This window comes from Gadus chalcogrammus, chromosome 4, assembly GCF_026213295.1.
Source record: "Gadus chalcogrammus isolate NIFS_2021 chromosome 4, NIFS_Gcha_1.0, whole genome shotgun sequence".
Classification (NCBI taxonomy): domain Eukaryota; kingdom Metazoa; phylum Chordata; class Actinopteri; order Gadiformes; family Gadidae; genus Gadus; species Gadus chalcogrammus.
In genome coordinates, this window is record NC_079415.1 from 13,951,875 (window position 1) to 13,973,526 (window position 21,652).

Sequence of the window (21,652 nt, forward strand, 5' to 3'; positions counted from 1 at the left end):
TAAACTAAACACCAATACCTGCCCCCTTCAGTTATAGTTTGAGCAGAGTTAACAATGGGTCAGACAGCATCTGACTAAACTAAATGTTCCACAAAATAAATGCAGTTTATTGCAGTGAAAAGCCTGCATTGAACAAAACAAATGTGGAACTTTAAATAACCTCACAAGACAAGAGAGAGAAACCACGCTCATACCTACAGTCAAGTAGCACAACATGGTTCATAATTCCCTTCCTAAATATCAACACATTATGCTATGTCATCAAACTTGAAAAACAGAAATGTGCTCACGCGGAAGAATCATTATAAACCACTCCCTTGTCTTTGGCATGTTTATTCCTGCAAAATACAATATTAATCAACAAAGAAAGGAACCCATATGGTCTGCTACAGACATACAAGTCAATGAAACTTGTGCGGCTTCCAACATCTGATGGAAAAACTACATATCACAGTGAGTGCAAACCACAGGTCTAGTGGGGACACGGATGTTATGTTAACATTGCTGCCTGGAATGGAGAAGTAATATAATGAAATGGTGGAGGCATTTCAATCCTGCAAACATTACCAATAAACAACGCTACCATTTTAAAATGAAGCGAGGTGCAGGCCGAAACTTACACTTCAAAAACAAACTGGCCAAATATATGACGAATAAAGTATATATATGACACAATAGTGTTAGATATTCTGAATCATGCCTTTGCTTGAGTTGGCATATAAACCAGTTTTGAGTATGCTTGAAAGTCTAGATCATTGTAATTCGGACAAAACAAAAGGCATTAGAAAAATATTCTTTATTTTAGCAGTTATTAAAAAAGGTACTCTCTGTAAGAATCTGAAATGCCGCCTCATTACTGGCATCTTTGGCCGCTAACTGAACTGCAGCCTCTAGCACTTGAGCATGAGCTCCGTGGGTTGAGAAACAATGACAGATATAAACAATCATTAGACACTTGTGCCATTAAGACATCACCACCTTCCTTTAAATTTAAACCTGATGATATAATGTCAATTTAAAGTGATTTATGCAAGTAAAGATCCTATACGTAGTACACTTGAAATATTATGCAGCTGGTGGGATACAAGAAATTGTGGGGGAAATGTTTCATATGACTATTTAAAGCTGGGTCTCTTTCAACATGCAAGGGGATCTGATCCAGAGCGGATGAAGGTCTTAAATATCTTCAGCGTTCAGCTCCTGAACTCTGACCTTCACAAGCATACAGAAACGGTTCCCTCGCTCTCGCTCGCTCGCCCTCTCCCAGGGTCAACTGCACTGGGGCCAAACCAGTTTAAGTCATGACCTTGTCCCCCAACATCTGTGTGCTCTTACCCTCCCCAGATTCCAGTCCCCACTCTATCTCTATGCCCTTGAGAGAGACACACATACCGCATCCAAAATCTGTGTGATTGAAAACTTTTCTTCGACCAGCACAACCAGGTGGTAAAGCAGAACCCTATTACACTGTTATCTTCATGATAACATAAGGATGTGTTCTCACTCTTAACGACAATGTTGTGACTACGATTTCTCAGCAGTAGCTACCACAGAGACACTTTATAACTCCCATGTTGTTCTCAAAGGGGAATTAGGCTTCCTGCATCGACTTGATCTAATGATGGATAAACAACTTCACCATTTCCTCGTTCCAAAAAATTATAACAGCCGGTACTTTTCTTTCAAATAGATGTGTGTTGCACTTATCTGTTATGTATGGCTGTCACTGTCATTACAACTGCATTACTGAGAGCTGATGTTGGTTATAGCAAAGAACCCAGGCAGGTCAAAGCCTGAGATGGATAGGTTAGTACTTTTTAGTATTCTTATAGCTTTTCCGCCCTGTTAGTTTTCTGAATATATCTGTTATTCAGATATTAATATTTTTCTTTTCTCCTTGTTATTCTCACTGTACAAAGTTGGTCTCAAATGGTTGGTTCTTATATCAAATCAAACTGTATTTTTGCACTTTTCATGTAAACGTGCAGTAATACAGTTTGATTTGATATAAGAACCAACCACTTGAAACCAACTTTGTACAGTACCAGGACCCTGAAGTAAGGTCATTGAAACACACACACACACACACACACACACACACACACACACACACACACACACACACACACACACACACACACACACACACACACACACACACACACACACACACACACACACACACACACACACACCAGTCAGAAGTCAACATTAGCTCCTTGGATGCATGGGCCGACCGTGGGAGTGAGAAGAGCCTTAATAACCAGATTCTAGTAATCCTCTTAACCCGAAAGCCCCGTGCCGACACTGTTTGCCTATTTAGTCCGCTTCACTCACCCTTAAAACTAATTGAGTCTTAGCCAAAGAAGCAGTTTTGGGACATTTGAATACTGACAGTTAAACATTATCAAAGGGAAGAAACACATTGATATCCACGGGGCCGGATCCAAACTGTCATTGGGTTTGGGTTAGACTTTCCTAAAGCGTTTCCACACTGAATAGATAGGCAGAACCCCAAATGGTGCCAGCCAGGTATGGATTGCCAGCTTTGGTGGTTTAAGCAGGAAGGAAGGATGTAATACTGGTCAGTGACCGGAGCCCAGCAGCTCCACCAACTCCCGTTCGATCCCCTGGTCAATGAACTGAACTGGGAGCGACAGTCCGAGTATCTGTGCACTGTCACACAGGACGGCTGCAGCCACTGACATCAATCATGATAATGTTGGTGTGTTTTATGACCAACAATCTCCTGGGAGGGTAGGCGGTGTACCACATCAGCTGGGCAGCCATATTTACATTACAAACATGTCAGACTACTTTCACGTAGGGCTGGGCGATTAATCGAATTTTGATCTTTTCCATAATCGAGCAGCAGTACTTTCACGTTCATCATCTATCGCTTTTTCCGAATTCCAATTATCAGATGTAGCTCATTTTTTTAACTGCTATTTTTTTTATTACTAAGGGAATAAAGAAATGAGAATACAGCATTTGGATCAATGTCCTCCAGCAGGGAAATTATTCAAAATCAAAGTAATCTATTGACATTTTATGTGAGCATGATGGAGACCCACTGCACATGCAAGCAATAAACTAGTTTGATAAGAAATATCTACGATGTTGGTCTACCGTGTTTGCTTGCTGTAATACTGGTTTTGTGACGTGTAATCCATCAGCATTGAAATCAAAAAGGCACATAGTATATATATATATATTTATATAGCGCACTTATACGGAAGTGGATCGCTGAGTTCTGCAGTGAAGACACACAGACAGACTCTCCCACACAGACTCTCTCCCACACAGAATAAAACACTCAATACACACACACACACACACACACACACACACACACACACACACACACACACACACACACACACACACACACACACACACACACACACACACACACACACACACACACACACACACACACACACACACACACAGCTAAGTCAGTACCTTGTAACTGAGCTCTTCAATACTAGATGGTGATGTCAGAGATAAGTCTTGCCTTCTTCGGCCAATAGCATTTAGAATTACATTGAGGGGCCTTTTCAGGCCTCCTGTGATAGGAGGATTGTGCATAGCTTACTCTACCGTCTGGTCCCCCGGAGACTAGGATAGCAGGTAATTTCAATTCTACTACTTACTTGAACCAGGATTAAATTGGTTTAAAAGTAATTAGAATCAATGTGGCGGGATTCATCAACCAAGAGCAGGGTTAGCCTTAGTGAAATTAAGTTTCCTAAGTGAGGCAAAGCCCAATGTAACAGTAAGATATTTTGCGCGTGTCCCTATCCTGTTTAAACCTACATTTCCAGCAGAAACACAGCAAAAGGTGGGAAATAAGCAGATTTGAACAGAAAAAAATCCAGATTTACTTGTTATAATAATAGTGGATGTTATGTTATGGCTGAATTTTACGCAAGACTTTACGCAACATTACCTAAAGGAAATAACTTGTAATATCAGTGCTGGCAAATAAGCCATTTAATGATAGCTAATAAGTAAGCACCAAAATCCAACCACAACAGTTTGCTCCAAACCACAACAGTTTGCCCCAATGTGTTCCACCAATAAAGACCAAACACATCCAAGGTGACTCACACCATTGCTTTTGCCAAAACACGTTCATTTGTTTACCCACACACACGCACCATTCAGTTAGTATGAAGATTCCAAAACTATGCAACACACCATCACCCACCCAACCACACAACTCCCAAATAATGCATAATACACAGGGTGTTAGTTTGACTTTAAAACTGTAAACACAACTTCGCCCTAGGCAGCCAATGTAGTTGGTTTCCAACCAGCGACTATTGGAGGGGTCTGCATGCTACCTGAAATCTGTGCTCTCATACAGGCGTTCTGGATAATGTTGCTGGCTGCCAGATGAGCGCAAAAACATGTGACGGTGTTGCCCCAAGTCTGCTATGGTGATGACCTGCAGGGTACGGGTTCACTCGTAAAGCTCCGAGTTAAATCTTTAGATACATATGACTAGTCAGTCTGGCTTTTTTTGGTTGGCGATATGACACTTGTCTTCGATGTAAAATAATGAAGAAAATAAATAGAGCTGAAAATATGCTTCTAGATACTTCAGGCATTTCAGTCTAGACCATGATGATCAAAACCAAAACAAAAACATGCCAATGTTATTCAGCAGTAGATCTCTCACACACACACACACACACACACACACACACACACACACACACACACACACACACACACACACACACACACACACACACACACACACACACACACACACACACACACACACACACACACGTTACTCGTGGAGACATGCTTCGTCGAGTAAAGCATTGCCATTTCTTAAGGCGATAGCTACCTTTTCGCCTTCATCTTCTTCATCTCTGCTGTATAATTCTTCGTTTTCTTCTGTTTCATCTGAATCGGTTCCTCCTCTAGTCCGGGTCGAGCGTCGGCTCTCACAGTACGAGGAGTACTGGTACACTTTGCTGGTGCTTTCCCCTTCTGACATGGTGTCGGACCCCGAGGAAGTCGGACTGATACGGACACCGATGCCCCCAAAAAGTTCCATCATATTATAACATAAGGCCGGAGTAAGATAGAAAACTAATAAAGCAAAAATGTGTCGGAAGACCTGGTGTACAGATATACATTCAATTGAGGTGTACTGCACCTGTCCTGAAAAGGCATCATGTTAAACGCGAATATGAACAGTTCTGGTTTTTCGTCAAGCAAAAGTCCTTCATGGCAGTACGTCTCCGTAAATAGATGTGTAAAGGTGATATTTTATCGTCGTTTGTTGTACGGGACAGCAAACACATGATGTTGGCCGGTGAGCCCCGGAGCCTCTGGTTCAATTGAGCGCAAGTGTCATTTGCCTAGAAGTTCGGACTGCTTTACGTACTCACTGGAAACACGCGCACGCTGTGACCACGCCCACACAACAAGAGGCTGACCATACAAGAGGAAGACAGCTTGGGCGTAAGCTGAGGGAGGGTCCTTATTTTTAGCGTTATCCCGGTCTAATGCTCCCGGCAATGCTTTGTTTCCGGTCTTTAATTTCGTATAAACGTTGTACACCAGTTCACAAAACCCCGGATTGAGAAGAATAAGAATATGATAAGAATAACGACAATGAAAAAGAGAATGAATATGGAGTTTTGACTAATGATTTGACAAAGCAATATCCGAAAAATGTAATGGAAACAAACGATTGAAACGAATATCCGTCTAGTGAAAGTCCCGCCCTCCCTCGACCCTAGAATGAAATCCCCCCCCCCCCTCTCTCTCTCTCTCTCTCTCTCTCTCTCTCTCTCTCTCTCTCTCTCTCTCTCTCTCTCTCTCTCTCTCTCTCTCTCTCTCTCTAATTGTAATGTGCCTGCTATTCAAACTAAACATAGGAATTGATTTTATATTATGTGTTCGTTATTCACTTTATATTTGTTCCCTCAACGTTTTAACTTGTTTTAATGAAGGCTTATAATGTATGCAGGTCCACTGATATAGTGTAGTGGACAGTTCCATGGAGGTAGTTTGAATGGATGAATGTCATTTGAATAAAGCATTAACTAATAATACAGGTAAGATGACTCTTGCCCAACAAATCTTTTGTCAATGGTCTGCTCTCCTACTGGTTGTGATAGATGATGTTCATATGAATGCATTACATTATTTATGAGTCAGTTAACTAAATAAAAGTCTCAATGTCATTCAAAATGTTGACGCCTGGATAATAGATTAGCGTGCCCAGTGTTTGCAATCAGTCATGTGGATTTGCCAATTGGCAAAACGTAGAGGTGCCAAAATTCACTGGCTGAGTGCAGGGGTGGGCCAAAGAACACAGAACCAGGAGTTCTGATATGTTCATAAATGAAAGGCAATGTGAGCTGGCACGCAGAGCGTATATGTCTTTCCTCTTTCCATGCAAAACATTGCATGGAATATAGCCTTAGAGGAATAGATGGATTTGAGTGAATGTATAAATAAATCGTGTTCAAAATGACTGTGGGCAGAGAGACATTACTTGTACTTAAATCACGACCAATCACCGACCGTTTTACAGGGATGGTACTAGAAAATCAGACCTGTGTCGAACCAAAAATGATTGAAAATGGGATTTAAAATTGCCCAGTGATCTTAAATGTAAGAATAATGATGAATAAGTACAGATAATGATTCAACCCCAAACTTGTACTGTGAGTCACTATGCTGTCAGCCAATGAGAATCATGGCTTGAGGTTCTTCACAATGCTGCTCCAGTATCGGTCTATTCAATTACAATTATGGTTAGTCCAACCAAATTGTGGCCATTTTTTTGTGTCTATATAAATAGTGTGTGTGTCCGTGTGTGCGTGTGTGTGCTCCATGCCCAGGGGCGCTCTCTTTAAGAGATGGCCCCTGTTAAATAGACAAATCTACAATAGAGCTCTCTATGACCCTCACCTAGAGGATATTCAGATAGAACCGGAAATGCTATTCTGGTGGAAATCTGGGCTATTTCTAAATCCAACCTAACCTTGTAAAACACTAGCCCCACTTATAACGAACAGCCTGTGGTACATGTATTCATAGAGTCTGAGGCGGTGGTTTGCTTGGCGGTCAACAGGCCATGTGGTTTGATTTCTCGATCTTGTCTTTATTACCCAAATATTTATGTACACACAGGAATTTGACCTTGTTAAGATGAACAAATTGAACACATTTACTATTTGACAGTGGTAGTAACTTATAGACAGGACAATATACAACCAATGGACACAAATGTGGAAACATCCCTCTGAGTGCGGTCTTTTGCGGTCTGGTCTGCCTGTGAATCTTCGGCGGCCGGAGGTGTTTCAAGGAACATGATGTCACATGGAGACGTGTTGGCTGAGTGCCCGCAGGCTTTTCTCTTCCTGCTATTCTTAGTGTCAGCGCAGGGTTGACTTAGTATCGACATTGACTCTACGGTGTCGTCCTGAACCCTGGGCCTTCCTTGTGTCATTGAGTGGACAAGGGTCGCACAGGGGCTCGCCGTGTTGACCGCAGTGCATTTCCTTTTTAAGAGGCTACTTCACCTTGAATTACAGCTGACATCCCTTTGGGGAACATGGTCATTTTCTGCTTGATCTTTGTCTGCCCACTCTGACGATGATGCCCATAGAAACTAAAAATCGACAAAAAAGCTGATACTTAAATGGTGGTGCCGGTGAGTATTTTAAGTGTAAAGTCAGACGTCACTTGGCACAAAACAACGCAAACTCAAGTTTTCCTTGAGTTGACGCAGGCTGACTGTTGGGATTTCTGGCACAGAACAGAGGCCTGTTCCAGAATGTCCCATTTCCGAGATGTCAGAAAGAATCGTAGCGTAATTTACGATTAATGTTTTGTTACTGGGACAAATCTTACACACAGCCTGCTAGATGGCAGGATATGTTTGTGAGTATGAGTGCAGGGTGACTATGCTTCTCGACCCATTTGCTTATCAGATAATGAGGGTATTGTTCTCCGGAGACAGACGCTCCCCCTGCCACCCCTATCCTGTACCCGGTTCTTGGGAAGAGCCCGGCTACAAGGAGCTTGTCGGGACCGGAGCCGCGGTGGAAACGTCTCTAGCAGATGCTCAGGGAGGACTGTTTTCAGAAGTTGTATAATGAGTGTGTGGGGCTGCATGACATTTGTACAATGGGATTGGAGGGAAGAGTGCCCTTCTGCCAAAAGAGGATGGACCTCACCCTCACCTTCCTGAAGGACCAAGTGTGTATGTGTGTGTGTGTGGGGGGAAGGCAGGGGGAGGCGGACATGTTTTAACCGTTTAAACGGAGTGCGACGACACAATGTTTTATTTGTGGTTTAATCTTTTTGCATTGCATGTTCCGGTGCATTATTTTGTCCCATTAATAAGTCTACGAAGACTCCTGTGGGGAACTGTTTCATGCTAATATGAGAAGCTACTATCAGTTGGTGCTACAGTGGCGACATTTCTGAAGACATTTAGCTAAATGAACATGGCACATGGTATATCTCCAGGTCCCATTTTAGTGTTTCTGGAGATGTGGAGTGAAGTCCTGTAGACATGGATGAACATTCCACTTCAGGGTGAACCAGGCTAAAACTGGCTCCTCCTTTGCCGGCTCCTTATTCTCATTTCTGTTCAACCTTAAAAGACTGCATTCACATATCAGGCCGTTCGTCAATGCATGTTAGAAGAAGGCATTGTTTGCTTCTCTGCTACGGACAAAAATGTAAAAATAAATAAAAAATAAATTGTCCAAAAAATTGGACAATGGAGTATGAGACAGACAATTATATAATACTCATATATATATAATCGCGAATAAAAACACGAACTGTTTACATTTAGTTTATGGTAACTATTGGAACATATATATAGCACATCAGACTGGTTTAGGACTGGACTGGCCTGTTTCATACCCTATTTCAATTTTTTTAAACGTTTGGATAATAAATAAATGCAAATGAAAATGGAGAATAAATACTGTCTTTATGTGATTTCTTGTGACAGGCACGTTTAAATTGGAGCAGAAGTTTCAAGGATCTAAAAAAACAGACCGGCCACAAGATGGCGATGTTTGTTTAAATAATTAGTGCGGCCTACTTGATATTCATTTAGTTTGAACAAGTAGCAAAGTATTGCTGAGAAAAAGCTAAATGACTACCGCCTACAGGAAGATGTCTTCAAACATGCGCCGGGGGTGTTAATGGAAATCTCAGTGGGTCGGATGCATTTGCATGTAGAACGAAAACAAAATGTGATTATCTCAGCATTTCTCTGCGTCTTCTATATGCACCAACCTCAGTCCACGCACGTCCATGGCGGTCAGCGTTTGGCCTACTACATGCACGTGAACGCGCAGTTGCACTCTCTGTGCGGCCGTGACGTCCTTTCTCGTTCAGTTCCCGCACGGCGTCTATAAATGAGGTTGCACGGAGTCAATGACCGACCTATAGCGTTGACCACATTCATCCGCACAACACAAGACTGACCTAATACATGGCAATTGTAGTTGACATGAAGTCAACCTATAATTGCCAGAGAGGTAAACTGCTTAGTTTTAATTGCTGGTACAAGTAGGCCTACTGTTTGTCTGTTGAGTTATTGTTGAACCATATGGGTTTTTTCTTGCCGTGATTAAAGATTATAATCAATCGAAAGGAATGAACCACCCCGTTTTTACTTTGAACTGCAAGAAAACCAAAATGCCATCTAGCACAACCCCGATCTCAGAGAAAGATAAGCACGTGCAAAGATGGCAAAAATCCCCATTCCGTCCGTTATTACTCAGCACCGTCATCATTTCTATGATCTATATATAATATCAGAAGTTATATTAGATATAGTCAAAATTGTATTCACTACGGCACACATGTATTGTTTCTATTTGTTTTTAGGAGAGGTTAGGTCAACATGTTTTATTTATGTGATATACATGTTATTTTGATTATATATATATAGAACAAAATCGGTTTTATATATATAAAACACACATATATATAAAATCGAAATTATTATTATAATATAGGCCTATATATAGTTAATAATATAATCATAATATTGGATTTATGCGAGGAGCTATAGCTCCTCGCATAAATCCATAAATTAATGGGGATGATCTGTAGGAAACAGTTTAGTACGTTTAGTAGCCCTACTGAAGCCCCTGAAGTATGAAGGCTTCTTCCTGTGTGCTGACGGTCAGCCGTGTCCCCGCAACTTGTTACTGGCTGCTTACGGTCAGCCGTGTCCCCTGCCGCGTGTTCCTGGCAACAACACACCAGGGGAATTCAATCAACCAATTACAGGCTATGTTGGGCTCACCCTCGAGGAGGTCCTTGATTAAAGGGATGTCCCCTCGGTTATTTTACGGTTGAGAACAAGTCAAATCGCGATGTTTATGTAAATACTAACATTGAGCGTTGAGTTGGTGCATTTTCTTCACCAGCTGGTGAGCACTCAGTGCACTTGTCAATATTACGCATTAACCATGACCCAGCAGAGAACCAGCCTCGTTTTGCAGACTGACAGGCGACAACCCCTTTTCCGTCAAGCATAATGATTAGCGTCATTGACGTCGTAGGAGTAGCCTGTCAATCATCTTTGCTCTACTCTGAGGGTTTTTTATCAGTATGATCTTATTTTTTTTGCCAGTGCGTTTCCGGTTAAATAAGAGCAAACACATTGACGGAGATTATGACTTTTATTTGAACGACTGAAGGGAACAATGAGTTTGGGCCGTCAATTGTTTTATTTCATGTTTGGTAAGTTGCTTTGACATTGTTATCACTACCGCATACATGTTGTATTGTTTCCTATTTGTTTTCATTTGTAGGCTTTTGTTTTTAGTAGAGGTTATCTATAGGGTGTAAACATGTTTTATATTTGTATATAATATATATGTATAACCTGTCCTTTATTTATATATATATATGTGTGTGTGTGTGTGTGTGTGTGTGTATGTGTGTGTGTGTGTGTGTGTGTCGATATTTGCATTATAATTTGAAATGTTAATAAGTTATGTTTACTAGTAGTATTTCCGAACCAATATCACGTTTTTTTTATTAAGGCATGGCTATTATCTACTTTCCACAAACTCGAGGTAAGCTTCTTAAACTATGTACTATGTACTATGTACCTTTTATATTATTGACTTTTTTCTTTTCTTTTTTTTCTCAACATCCCACTTCTGAGTTACTCGTAATTTAGAATCATCAAAAATCACCACATCTGTTAATGTATAGGCCTTCATCTTGGGAAGTGAAACAGAGAAAGGAGTCTTGACTTGTGGGGTTAATGTAACACAATGCATGTACCTTTAAACTAGGGGACTGTTCATTGAAGCATCAACCTTCCAGTTATGAACTCTGTGCGACAAATCAGGGTAATGTATAGCCTATGTTTATCTAAATCCCTTGAGAACAAAGACCCAACAGTTGGCAATCACATGTGCTACAGCGATGCGTGTCTGTTTCAGATGGACTCAATTTCGAGTGCTTTGGTAAAAACATTAAATGGACATTTGAATGGTATTGCTCGTTGACATCTCTGAACGATTCATCAGAAAACTCATCTGTTGGAAAATATGTCAGCATACAAGACGGGTGAGTCTAAAGTATAGGCCTAACAATTTATTAACACATTCATACCCTTAGAGTGCTCAGTGAACATGCAATAGAGCCTTTTTCCCACACTGTCCCTGAGGCTCATCGAAGCAACAGGTTGTGTATCCATGACCTAAACAGGAAAACATGTTGGTATCAGCACAACAAATCTGCAAAGCCGATGACTCTCAACAATTTATGGATATATAAAGACAAAAACATTACCGTTCATGTTTTTGATAAGAACAACTGTACAAAAGCGTCGTTTAGAGGTGTTCCGAAGCAAATGAGTAAGTTCACGCCAAACATTGTGCTTATCCTTGATGGACTTTGTATAAATCTTGCTATTTGGTTGCATGAAAATACATGTTTGAAAATCCGTCTTTTCACATTTTGTCAATTGTAGTTCGTTGTGATCCACCAGCGAATGTAAGCTTTCTTCGTCTTTCGAGAAGACTCATGGTGAATTTGACGTGGAGGCCGGAGGACGAGAGACATATCAAAAAATATGATCTGAGATACAGAGTGCTCAACAGTGTGTTTTGGAACGAGGTAGGCAACACACATTAATGTATACAAGTCACATTTGTACACGTTTTTTTACTTTTTACCAATTTCTGCCAAACATTTTCTGCTAAACATTTTCTGCTAGTCATTTAGCTGATGCTATTATCCAAAAGGGCAGGGCCTTTGTGAGACATGTCATTGGTGAGCAGGTAGGCATCTTGTCATCCAAAAAATAATTGGTGACTTCCTTGTGGAACCCCCGAACTGCTACTGGCCATTACAGTTCAAAGACAGACAGAAATTTCCTTCCACAGATCGGAATCACCATATAACCGTTGTGTATGCTGAGCTAAATGTCAGTATAACAAGCCACACGGTGACATTCTCTTTGAATTGCGTTATCATGGCGTTGATCTGACCTCGTGACCTCTCCCTGCCTCCCACATTGTGTGTAGTCCCAGTCCACCGAAAGGAACAAGGGTTCAGTGGAGCACCTCGACCCCTCGCTCTCCTACGAGGTGGAGATACGGTGCAGCCCAATCGACTTCTGCCCAAAGTGCTCCTGGAGTCCCCCCTACCTCTTCCCACCAGGTGAGTGGTGCAGTCCGTCCGTGGTGGAATACCGGATTCTGATTGGTCAATGAAGTTCCACAGGTGTGCATTCTTTTGACTATTTCATAATCAATGTGCTGACAACCAAATCCAGCATTAGCCACAATGGACAATTAGAACCATCAACTAGATGTTTCCAAGGCAACGTAAGAACAATACGCTCAGAGCTCCGCGGAAGAAGAATTAACTTCAGCTCATCAGGTGGATACAAACCCAATAACGTGAAAGATCTATGTAACTAATGTCTAATAATTGTTGGTCCCTGGTATGGTTAGGGGAATCCACTGCTCATGCAGTTATTTGTTAAAAAGTAATGTACAGTAGAAGTAATGTTCATTTCACAGAGGCATCATCATAGGACCAACACAGGTGTTGCTCATAAAACTAATCACGGGTCAGCTCCTCTGATGTACCAGGACACGGCTAGTAGACTAGTCACAGGTTTAGTCTACTAACTGTGCCCTGGTAAATGAAAGGAGCAGACCCGTGGAAAAGTACACCAGCAAAACTGGTGTACATCTGACTGGACCAACACCATAACTACCATAATGGAAACAGTGAAAGGTGCATAGTGCATGTCATTCACAAAGAAAGTATGAAACAACAGACCAGATGTTTTCTCTTTCAGAACTAACCGTCCCGCCGGTGATTCTGAACGTGGAAGACGATGTTGCAGGACAAAATGGCTGCCGTCTTCTCCTTATACGTTGGAATGTTAGTGATCGTTATTAAAAACAATGATGTTACCATGACGATGACACTACGATGTGACAATGAAGGGTGTGTGCCTTGGTCAGTATCCCTCCAGAGAGCTGGTGAAAGGCTACAGCGTGAAGGTGGAGCATGCCTCTGGAGAGGGTCCCAGCGATCCTATCCCCACCGACCAAATGGAGTTGAGGCTGATTGTGTCTTACTCCGCCTACCAGCTGCAGATCACCGCCTCTAACGAGTTCAGCACATCCCCCGCAGCCCACTGGACCGTACCCGCACGCAGACACAGGGGTAGGAGGGACTTGCCAGCTGTGCTGTATGAATACATTGTCATCCTATTAAGATTAGTTTTAGACGACCTCATACATCCTTCATGGTACAAGGACCGATTGGATATCCCGGTTTGATTAGTAGTAAGGGTCGTGGCCCGACACGTCCAGGGCGCTCACAACCCCCAGCCAAAGGGCTCCGGGTCCACGCCCCAGCCTACCTGCAGTAGACGCCCTTGGGCAAGACACCTAGCTGGTCCTTAATGACCTCTAAGTGACAGTATCCAATGACATTTGAAATTTCTATGTTTTGTGTCAGACGGTGCAGGCGGGAGGCTGAACGTCACGTTCCACAGTAACATGTCCCTCACTCTGTCCTGGAGCGACTCGGAGGCTCTGAAACCAATCGTCTGCTACTCCGTCGAACTGAGCAGCCGTGTGCATAAACCACAGTATTACCTGTTTTACCTACACAATGCATCCCACCAATTGATAAGTTTAAAGGGTTTGTAAAAAAACTATATTACGTGTACTTTTCATTTTATTTTGATATTATATATGCATTTCTCTGTTATGTTGAACCATCCATGTGTCCGTTTGAATACGCAGAGCCGTTGGAGCCCTATCAGATGTATGACATCACGCTGCACACCAGGACTAACAAAAATGTCTGCAACATGGAGCGGATCAACAACAGTGAGAGCACCTACGGGAGCCTGCAGGCCTACTTCAGAGAGGGAGGTCAGTGCACTTATGTTACTTCTATAAATATGGTCACCCTTACCCCTTATCCATGAATGGTCTGTTCCTCTTTCTCAACAAATCGTCTTCATGATGCGAGATGAACGATTTAAGAGATACCTTTTGAGCGTTATTTGTTTGAAATGGCGCAGCCATCCGTCAGCTATGAGTGAGAGAAATGCTCTGTGCGATGATCTTTTTCTGGCGCTGACTGTCGCTGCCCCCGGCTCATTTTTGAACAATCAGGGCCTCTCTTCCCTGATTGCCTAGATGAATACATCTTGTCTCACACACACACACACACACACACACCTTTAAGCGTCTAAATTCTCGGCGGTCCCTCAGCTCCTGTCAGCGCTCCGACCAACATCTCCAGGTCCAACGTGACCCTGACCTCCATGGTCCTTACCTGGAGGCCCGTCCCAGTGGAGGACCTCCGGGGACACCTCCTTGGGTACACCCTCCTCTACAAGGAGACTGGTCCACAAAACACGAGCACACCCAGAAGTAAACACGCATCCTCATCATCTGACCAATTAACTGTTTAACATTTACATGATGACAGGGTTTGTTATGGAGAATAACAATGTTGCCAATTTGGTATTTCCAAGTAAACCCGGTAAAATATACAGTCATGCCACTGAAAGAAAAAACACAGTACAAACAGCTTTTAGACGGCTCACGGCAGTTGAAAACCCACTTTGAACCAACCGTCTTCTCTGGATCTACTGTAGAGATCTCCTCCTTGTATTTTTAGCAGCGTTTCAGTTCCTCATTGGGGGGGTGTTAATTTGAATGTGTCGCACAATGTTTCACTTGGGTTTTTTGTACACACTATGTATTTGTTTGTTTTACAGACACAACGGTGGATCCCACAGTAGTCTCACAGGAGCTGGTGGGTCTTGAAAGTGGTACAGTGTACACGGTTCAAATAGCAGCATTCACCTCCGCAGGAGCGGGGGTGAAAAGTAGTGCAAGCTACTTTGGTACCAGTTCTCAAGGTACCAATGCAAAACGTACACACAAAACTAATAGAGATTCATCAATTACCGCAAATGTATTAGATACAATCTTTATGTGCGTGAAGCAATCAAGATTAATGTGTCCCAATAGCCAACAGAATCAGTAAAATAACACTTCTATTCCCTCTCCAGGCCTCCCTTTTCTTCATAAAGCCGTCAAGAACTCCCTGATAACTTGTTCTGTGTTGATAGGCATCATACTGTTCGGCTCGCCACTGTTAAAAAGGTACAAGTGGCATCACAACATTCCGGCTAAGAAAGCAGTGTAGTTATCCTCTGGTTGCTGTAGGTAAGATTCAAGAGCTATCATGTAAAGAGGGTTATTTGTACCAAATGGCATAGCTATCCGTCAGTCATTTTTAGTGAGTGAAAAGTGCTGAGAATATCTGTCCTGGTTTACTGTGCTCCGCTGTCTCGCGCTGCTTGTATGAAATGCTTGCCCTGGTTTCACTACACAGCAGCAGGAGTTGGTTGGGCTTGAAGTGCCGAGACAGCTTGTACACAACCCAAACCCTGTCTGGCCACATGTGGTATGAGACTGTAACCCATTACCTGGAAGACAATAGGACAGGGGAGAGAAAATAACAAACCAACTCCAAAACTCAAGAAACCAGAAATGGTGGAAGGTTGGGCTGGGGGCTAGCAACCCCCACTCGCAAAAGCCTACATGCTACAGAAACGTTGATGAAAACTAAAAAATCCCAAAGTCTTGGAGAGGAAGACTCTTCAGCATCCCAAGCTAAAGAAAAAATGACGACACGCATGGAAAACCGCAAGGAGACAGTGTGTCCAAAGCTTCTTCTGACCCCTAGACGACCCACCACCATGGCAACATGGAACGTGAGGACAACGTATGCAGGAGGGAAAGACGGCAGTGATAGCGGAGGAGATGAGGAGGTACAATCTCACATACAGAGGGAGTAGCATTCATGCTTTCCAAAGAAGCACAGAGGGCCCTTATCAGCTGGGAACCAATTAACTCAAGGATCATCATAGCCAGATTCCATACTACACACAAGAAAATAAACCTCCAGGTAGTACAATAATGATAACAATAATACATTTAATTTAGAGGCGCCTTTCAAGACACCTAAGGTCACCTTACAGAGCATATAGTCATCATAAATCATTTAAAAAAACAAGACATTGTGGAAAAATAAAAAAATAAATAAAATGCTACTCCCCCACCAACGACGCAGTCGATGAAACCAAGGATCACTTTTACAACCGACTATACCACATACTCCAGGCCAAGAAAGAAAAGGACATATTAGTCCTGATGGGAGACATGAATGCCAAGATAGGAGGAAACAACAATGGCTACGAATTGGTAATGGGAAGACATGGACTAGGATCCATCAACGAAAATGGAGAAAGATTTGCAGCGGCTTGTGCAGACAACAACTTGGTCATCGGTTGGTCCATTTTCCCACACAAGGTTTAGGCATTCATTGCTGGATGTCAGAGTTAGAAGAGGAGCTGATGCTGGATCTGACCATCACCTGGTTACAGCAAGGATCCAGCTGAAACTGAAATGCATGAAACCCAGACATAGAAGAGTCAAATACAATGTACAGCAATTTCAGGATATAGGCACGTCGGAACTCTACCAAGTCACATTACACAACCGGTTCCAAACACTACAATTACTACAACACCAGGAAGTAGAAACCCCAAGATCACTGGAGGATACGTGGAAAGGTCTGACAAGCATTTGGAAAGAGACATGCAAAGAAGTGGTAGGGAGAAGGAAAACAAACATCAAACCCTGGCTATCCACCGAACCGATCATGAAAGTGAGCGAGAGAAGGGGGAAGAAAGAGGTACTAAACAAAAGTAAAACCAGAGCAGCAAGGTTTCCTGCAACATCGATGTCTACCTCGTTCAGAATCACAGGCGGGATGGTTAATTCTGAAAGAGAAATCTGGTCTGTTGTTTCATACCTTCTTTGTGAGTGACATGCACCTTTCACTGTTTCCATTATGGTAGTTATGGTGTTGGTCCAGTCAGATGTACACCAGTTTTGCTCGGGCTCAAAATCAACTCATCAAAAACCAAAGTAATGCGAATCAACAACAAGAACAACACACGAATAACCATGGATCAAAACCAGCTAGAGGATGTAACCAGTTTCACATACCTTGGGAGTGTAATTATTATATAGAAGGAGGATCGGAGGAGGATACCAAAGCCAGAATTGGGAAAGCAAGGACAACATTTAACATCTTAAATAAAATCTGGAAAAAACAAAAAACATATCACTCAAGTCCAAACTAAAAATCTTCAACTCAAATGTCAAATCCACTCTACTTTACGGATCCAAACCCTGGAAGACAACCACCAACATACTCAACAAACTACAGACATTCAGCAACCGCTGTCTACGCGCCTCCTGGGAATCTACTGGCCCTACACCATCTCAAATGGCAACTTTTGGGAACCCACCAATCAAGAACCAATTGAGACCCAAATGAGGAGGAGAAAATGGAAATGGATAGGCCACACACACTCAGAAGAAAAAACGAATCAATTGCAAAGAAGGCCCTAACATGGAACCCACAAGGCAAGAGAAAGAGGGGAAGACCTAGAGCCACCTGAAGAAGAACCACAGAGCAGGAGATGAAGACGAAACGGCTGACATGGCAACAACTGGGAAGGTACAAGTCCGAAGAGGATGGAGGGGTTTCATCAATGGCCTATATTCCCTAGAGAACTTAAAGGCCTAACTAACTTACTGGGCTCCGGCTCCTCTATGAGCCAATTAAGATTTAAACCAACTCTTGGCTAATTTCTGACCAATCATTGAGGCGATGCCCTGATTGGTCAGAAATGAGCCAAGAGTGGTCTTAATTCTTAATTGGCTCATACAGAGACCGGAGTACAGTGAACCAGAACAGATTATCTGCACAATCTCAGCCCATTACAGAGCATCGCAACAAAGATTGGCTCAGGGAATCCTTTTAAATGGCGGAGAACTGTAGGGAGGGAGCAGCAGAGAGGGGGGGATGGTTGGTTTCAAAGCTCAGCCCTCTTCCCCAGTCTTCTGCCTGCTATGAAACTCCAGATTCTTACCTATAGCACCTTTTTAATGTTTAACAAATGTAAATGTAGAATCAACATGTGTTCAGAAAAGTAGGTGAATTTAAAAAAAAACATTTGAAATATAACTTGTTTTTTCAGGGCAAAGGGGTCGTTTTGGCCAAATGTACCAAATCCAGGTACCAGCAGTGCAATCCAGAGAATGGTTAAGTCCTATGAGCTGGTAAGCTGTTATTTGGTCAAAAAATAAGCAGATTTGACAAGACTCACCTGTCAAATAACACTGCATTGGTTTCAGCTTATAGTTTTAAGAAGGACCTTCCATTTGTCAATATCATGAATTGGAGATAATTTTGGGGTTTTGTCAAAATCATGAATTAAATGAACTTTTCACTTTGCTAAAGTACAACTTGATGGTCTTATTTCCTCCTACACATTGATTCACAAAAACCTAAAGCGGATCCTTTACACGTTCAGTGCCCTTAATGAATGGGTCATCATGTGGTTTGGTCCCTCAGGAGCCCCTGAAGCTGACCATCCTCCGGGAGGAATGTGACACGTGTACCCTCCACCTGCCCCCCCCGGACCCGCCGCTGGGCCTTCAGTACACCGGGCTCCAGGGCAGCGGACAGCCACTCGGGACCCCCCTCAGCTGTGAGGAACCGCCGCGACGAGACGCCAGCGACGACTCGACCGGCGACACATTACCCGACGATGAGAGAACCACGACCCCGGACGCGCTCCAGGGCGATCCGGAGAGCGCTCCCGGTAAGGGGCCCAGCGACTACACCACCATGGAGCTGTTTCAGCAGGGCATGCCTCCACCGCCCCCAGCCTGTAGGACCGAAGGCCACGCAGGCCTTCACGGAGAGGAGATGAACAAGACTGTACATGGGAACGGATCGGGCTACTCCCGGCAATCTAGCCAGGGTCCGATGGAGATCGGCGCTCTGTAGACTGGATTGATTGTTCTAGTGTTCTGAACATGTGAAAATGAGCCTCCCGACTCACTTCCACTTAGGGTTGTAGCGGTTAGGACGCAATGAAGATCTTGAGTACGCCACAAAAATTCAGCCAGCAGCATAAGTTAGGTGAAAAACTGATTTATTTTCCACGCTTAAAAAAGTGAAATGGCAAAGCCAAACACAATACTTTGATAAACAAAACCAAAAATCAACCAGAGGGTTGCTCACTTGCAAAGTTCCATTAACATGAGAATCACCGAACATGATCCAGCCTCACAGCAAGCCGTCTCTCTATGCCTCCACCAACCCCCATGAAAGCAAAAAATACCGGGCTTAAATAAAGCCAACCAATTAACTAAATTGGTAGACACCAACTACCATGGGGGTTCACCGAAGTACCATAATACATTTATATTTTATAATTAAATCATATTCGACCACACACTTCATTACACATCTTATCAGTTCGAATGTTGATGAAGTTCACTGTTGCAAAATGCAAAATACCGTAATAATTAAACATAACAAATAACGTCTCCCCCCCCCCTGACAAACAGTCAGGTTCCTGCATCCCAATCAGGCAATGATTGCATTTCCAGGTGCTCGTGTTGCCCGGGGTTCAAAATGTTTGGGGACCCAGGAAGTGGGTGTGGCTGCCAGTGTCTGTCTGTGTCATGCAAAATGTATGGGTTAACGGCAGAGAATGGATTATGGGTTATGGGTTAGTGATCAATGTCTCATGACGAGACGCGGTTGCCGGCACAGTGCGTCATACTCAACATAAACATGTGTGAATGCGGGTGTGCGTTTTGATCAGTTTACGTGTTGCGGGTAATGTCATATGTACGTGAAAAGGAGGGGCTACCTCTTCACAACCACGTACAAATGGGTAAAGTCGTTGCTGAGACCTAGCATAGTAGCGTGACAATGGGAGCACTGGGTATTTGACCTTTTCTATCGTTCAAATAAACGTAGGCCAATCATCTGCAAAGAGCATGACTTTCACACCAATAAATTTGTAACCTGGCAGCTAATGGCACAGATAGGAGGACCACAAACTGAAAAGGCAAAATTCGCTTAGAAAGGAGACTGAATGTCTGGAAGGATTGAGCGTGTGGATGGGTATAATACCTTAAGACGCTAAAAATAAAGTAGACACTTCAATAATGGTAGAAGTGGTACCAGCATACAGAAGAGCTTGAGCACATTTGTTTCCTTAAGATATCAGCCAGGGGATGTGGCAAGGAGACGCTGTGATGTACAGCAGATTATCTGAATGAAAAAGCCTGTGGGTTTTCTATTTTTATTGGGGGGGGGGGGGGACATTTGAACAAGACACGACCAGGGAGGATCAACAGCATACATCCAAGCTTTTCATAAACATAAAAAACCACCCCGCTTGAATCAGGAAGTGTAATTCTTCATTTTAGGAATTAGCCAAGATTGTTTTTAAATACTTGAATGCAACATTATAAAAAAATACAATTTGTATTATGTTCATTTGTTTTGTCTTTCAGATATCTTACACCAAGCATTTGTCTGTTTGGCAAACCTCTGGTATGTTACAAACGTTTAGATGTTTCATTCCTTAAATTGTTTCGCAAACCTATACTTTTAACCGACATCAAGCTTTGAACTTTGTTGTTAGACAATAGCAGATACCTTTCAATGTTAAATTTCTCAACACTGGATTTATTCACACAAATAATCCGCACTAGCACAAACATTTGAACCTGCAAAAAACACACCAAAATATTCACCATCAGCTATACTTTTTTTTTATGTCGAAGACAATTTTACTCACAAATGTATTGTAACTTCAACACCTAATTAACAAATCTTAGTTTGCCAAAATAAATTGAGGTTGGACTTTTAGGGAATTATTCAGTGTTTTGTACAATCTAAGTCTAGGCACTTTTCAGTTGTCTGTGCTTGCAATACGTTTTTTCAAATTTTACTTCAGCCAATGTTTGACCCAATGCCCATAGCACTGGTTTTAATGTACAATGTGCCAAGTGATATTTTAATGCCGCCTGTGTCAACCAATTTACGTGTGGAAAATTATAGAAATGTGTACATAAAATTTAGTTTCACAATTTTACCTCCTGCGATGCACATTTCCAAAATACGAATATAGCACCAAAGTAAACAGCAACAAAATAGGAAAAGTCAAATTATGTAATAT

The 21,652-nt window shown here is 42.5% G+C and overlaps 2 protein-coding genes across 8 annotated transcripts in view; one reads left to right on the top strand and one right to left on the bottom strand.

Annotated features, from left to right (window-relative positions):
• The window catches only part of mast4 (microtubule associated serine/threonine kinase family member 4), a 70,434-nt gene extending 65,035 nt beyond the window's left edge, over nucleotides 1–5,399 (bottom strand). For all 3 annotated transcript variants that reach the window (XM_056589444.1, XM_056589443.1, XM_056589445.1), the window contains exon 1: nucleotides 4,865–5,399. In XM_056589444.1, the coding sequence (XP_056445419.1) occupies nucleotides 4,865–5,080 (216 nt within the window). In that variant the 5' untranslated portion in view covers nucleotides 5,081–5,399. The remainder of the gene's footprint in view (nucleotides 1–4,864) is intronic.
• Nucleotides 5,400–10,292: 4,893 nt separating this feature from the next.
• On the top strand, nucleotides 10,293–21,650 carry LOC130380871 (protein sidekick-1). Of its 5 annotated transcripts, XM_056588259.1 has the most exons (16): nucleotides 10,293–10,761; nucleotides 11,067–11,099; nucleotides 11,325–11,381; nucleotides 11,475–11,601; nucleotides 11,743–11,891; nucleotides 12,008–12,153; nucleotides 12,564–12,699; nucleotides 13,349–13,434; nucleotides 13,518–13,722; nucleotides 14,020–14,205; nucleotides 14,310–14,441; nucleotides 14,787–14,948; nucleotides 15,299–15,442; nucleotides 15,596–15,689; nucleotides 18,644–18,725; nucleotides 19,021–21,650. In XM_056588259.1, the coding sequence occupies exons 1-16, from the start codon at nucleotides 10,725–10,727 to the stop codon at nucleotides 19,456–19,458; spliced, it is 2,214 nt and encodes a 737-aa protein (XP_056444234.1). In that variant the 5' UTR covers nucleotides 10,293–10,724; the 3' UTR covers nucleotides 19,459–21,650. The 5 variants fall into 5 exon arrangements, with proteins under 5 accessions (XP_056444234.1, XP_056444235.1, XP_056444237.1 ...); XM_056588260.1 differs by having other exon boundaries at nucleotides 11,475–11,891; XM_056588262.1 differs by lacking the exon at nucleotides 11,743–11,891.
• Nucleotides 21,651–21,652: the final 2 nt, after the last annotated feature.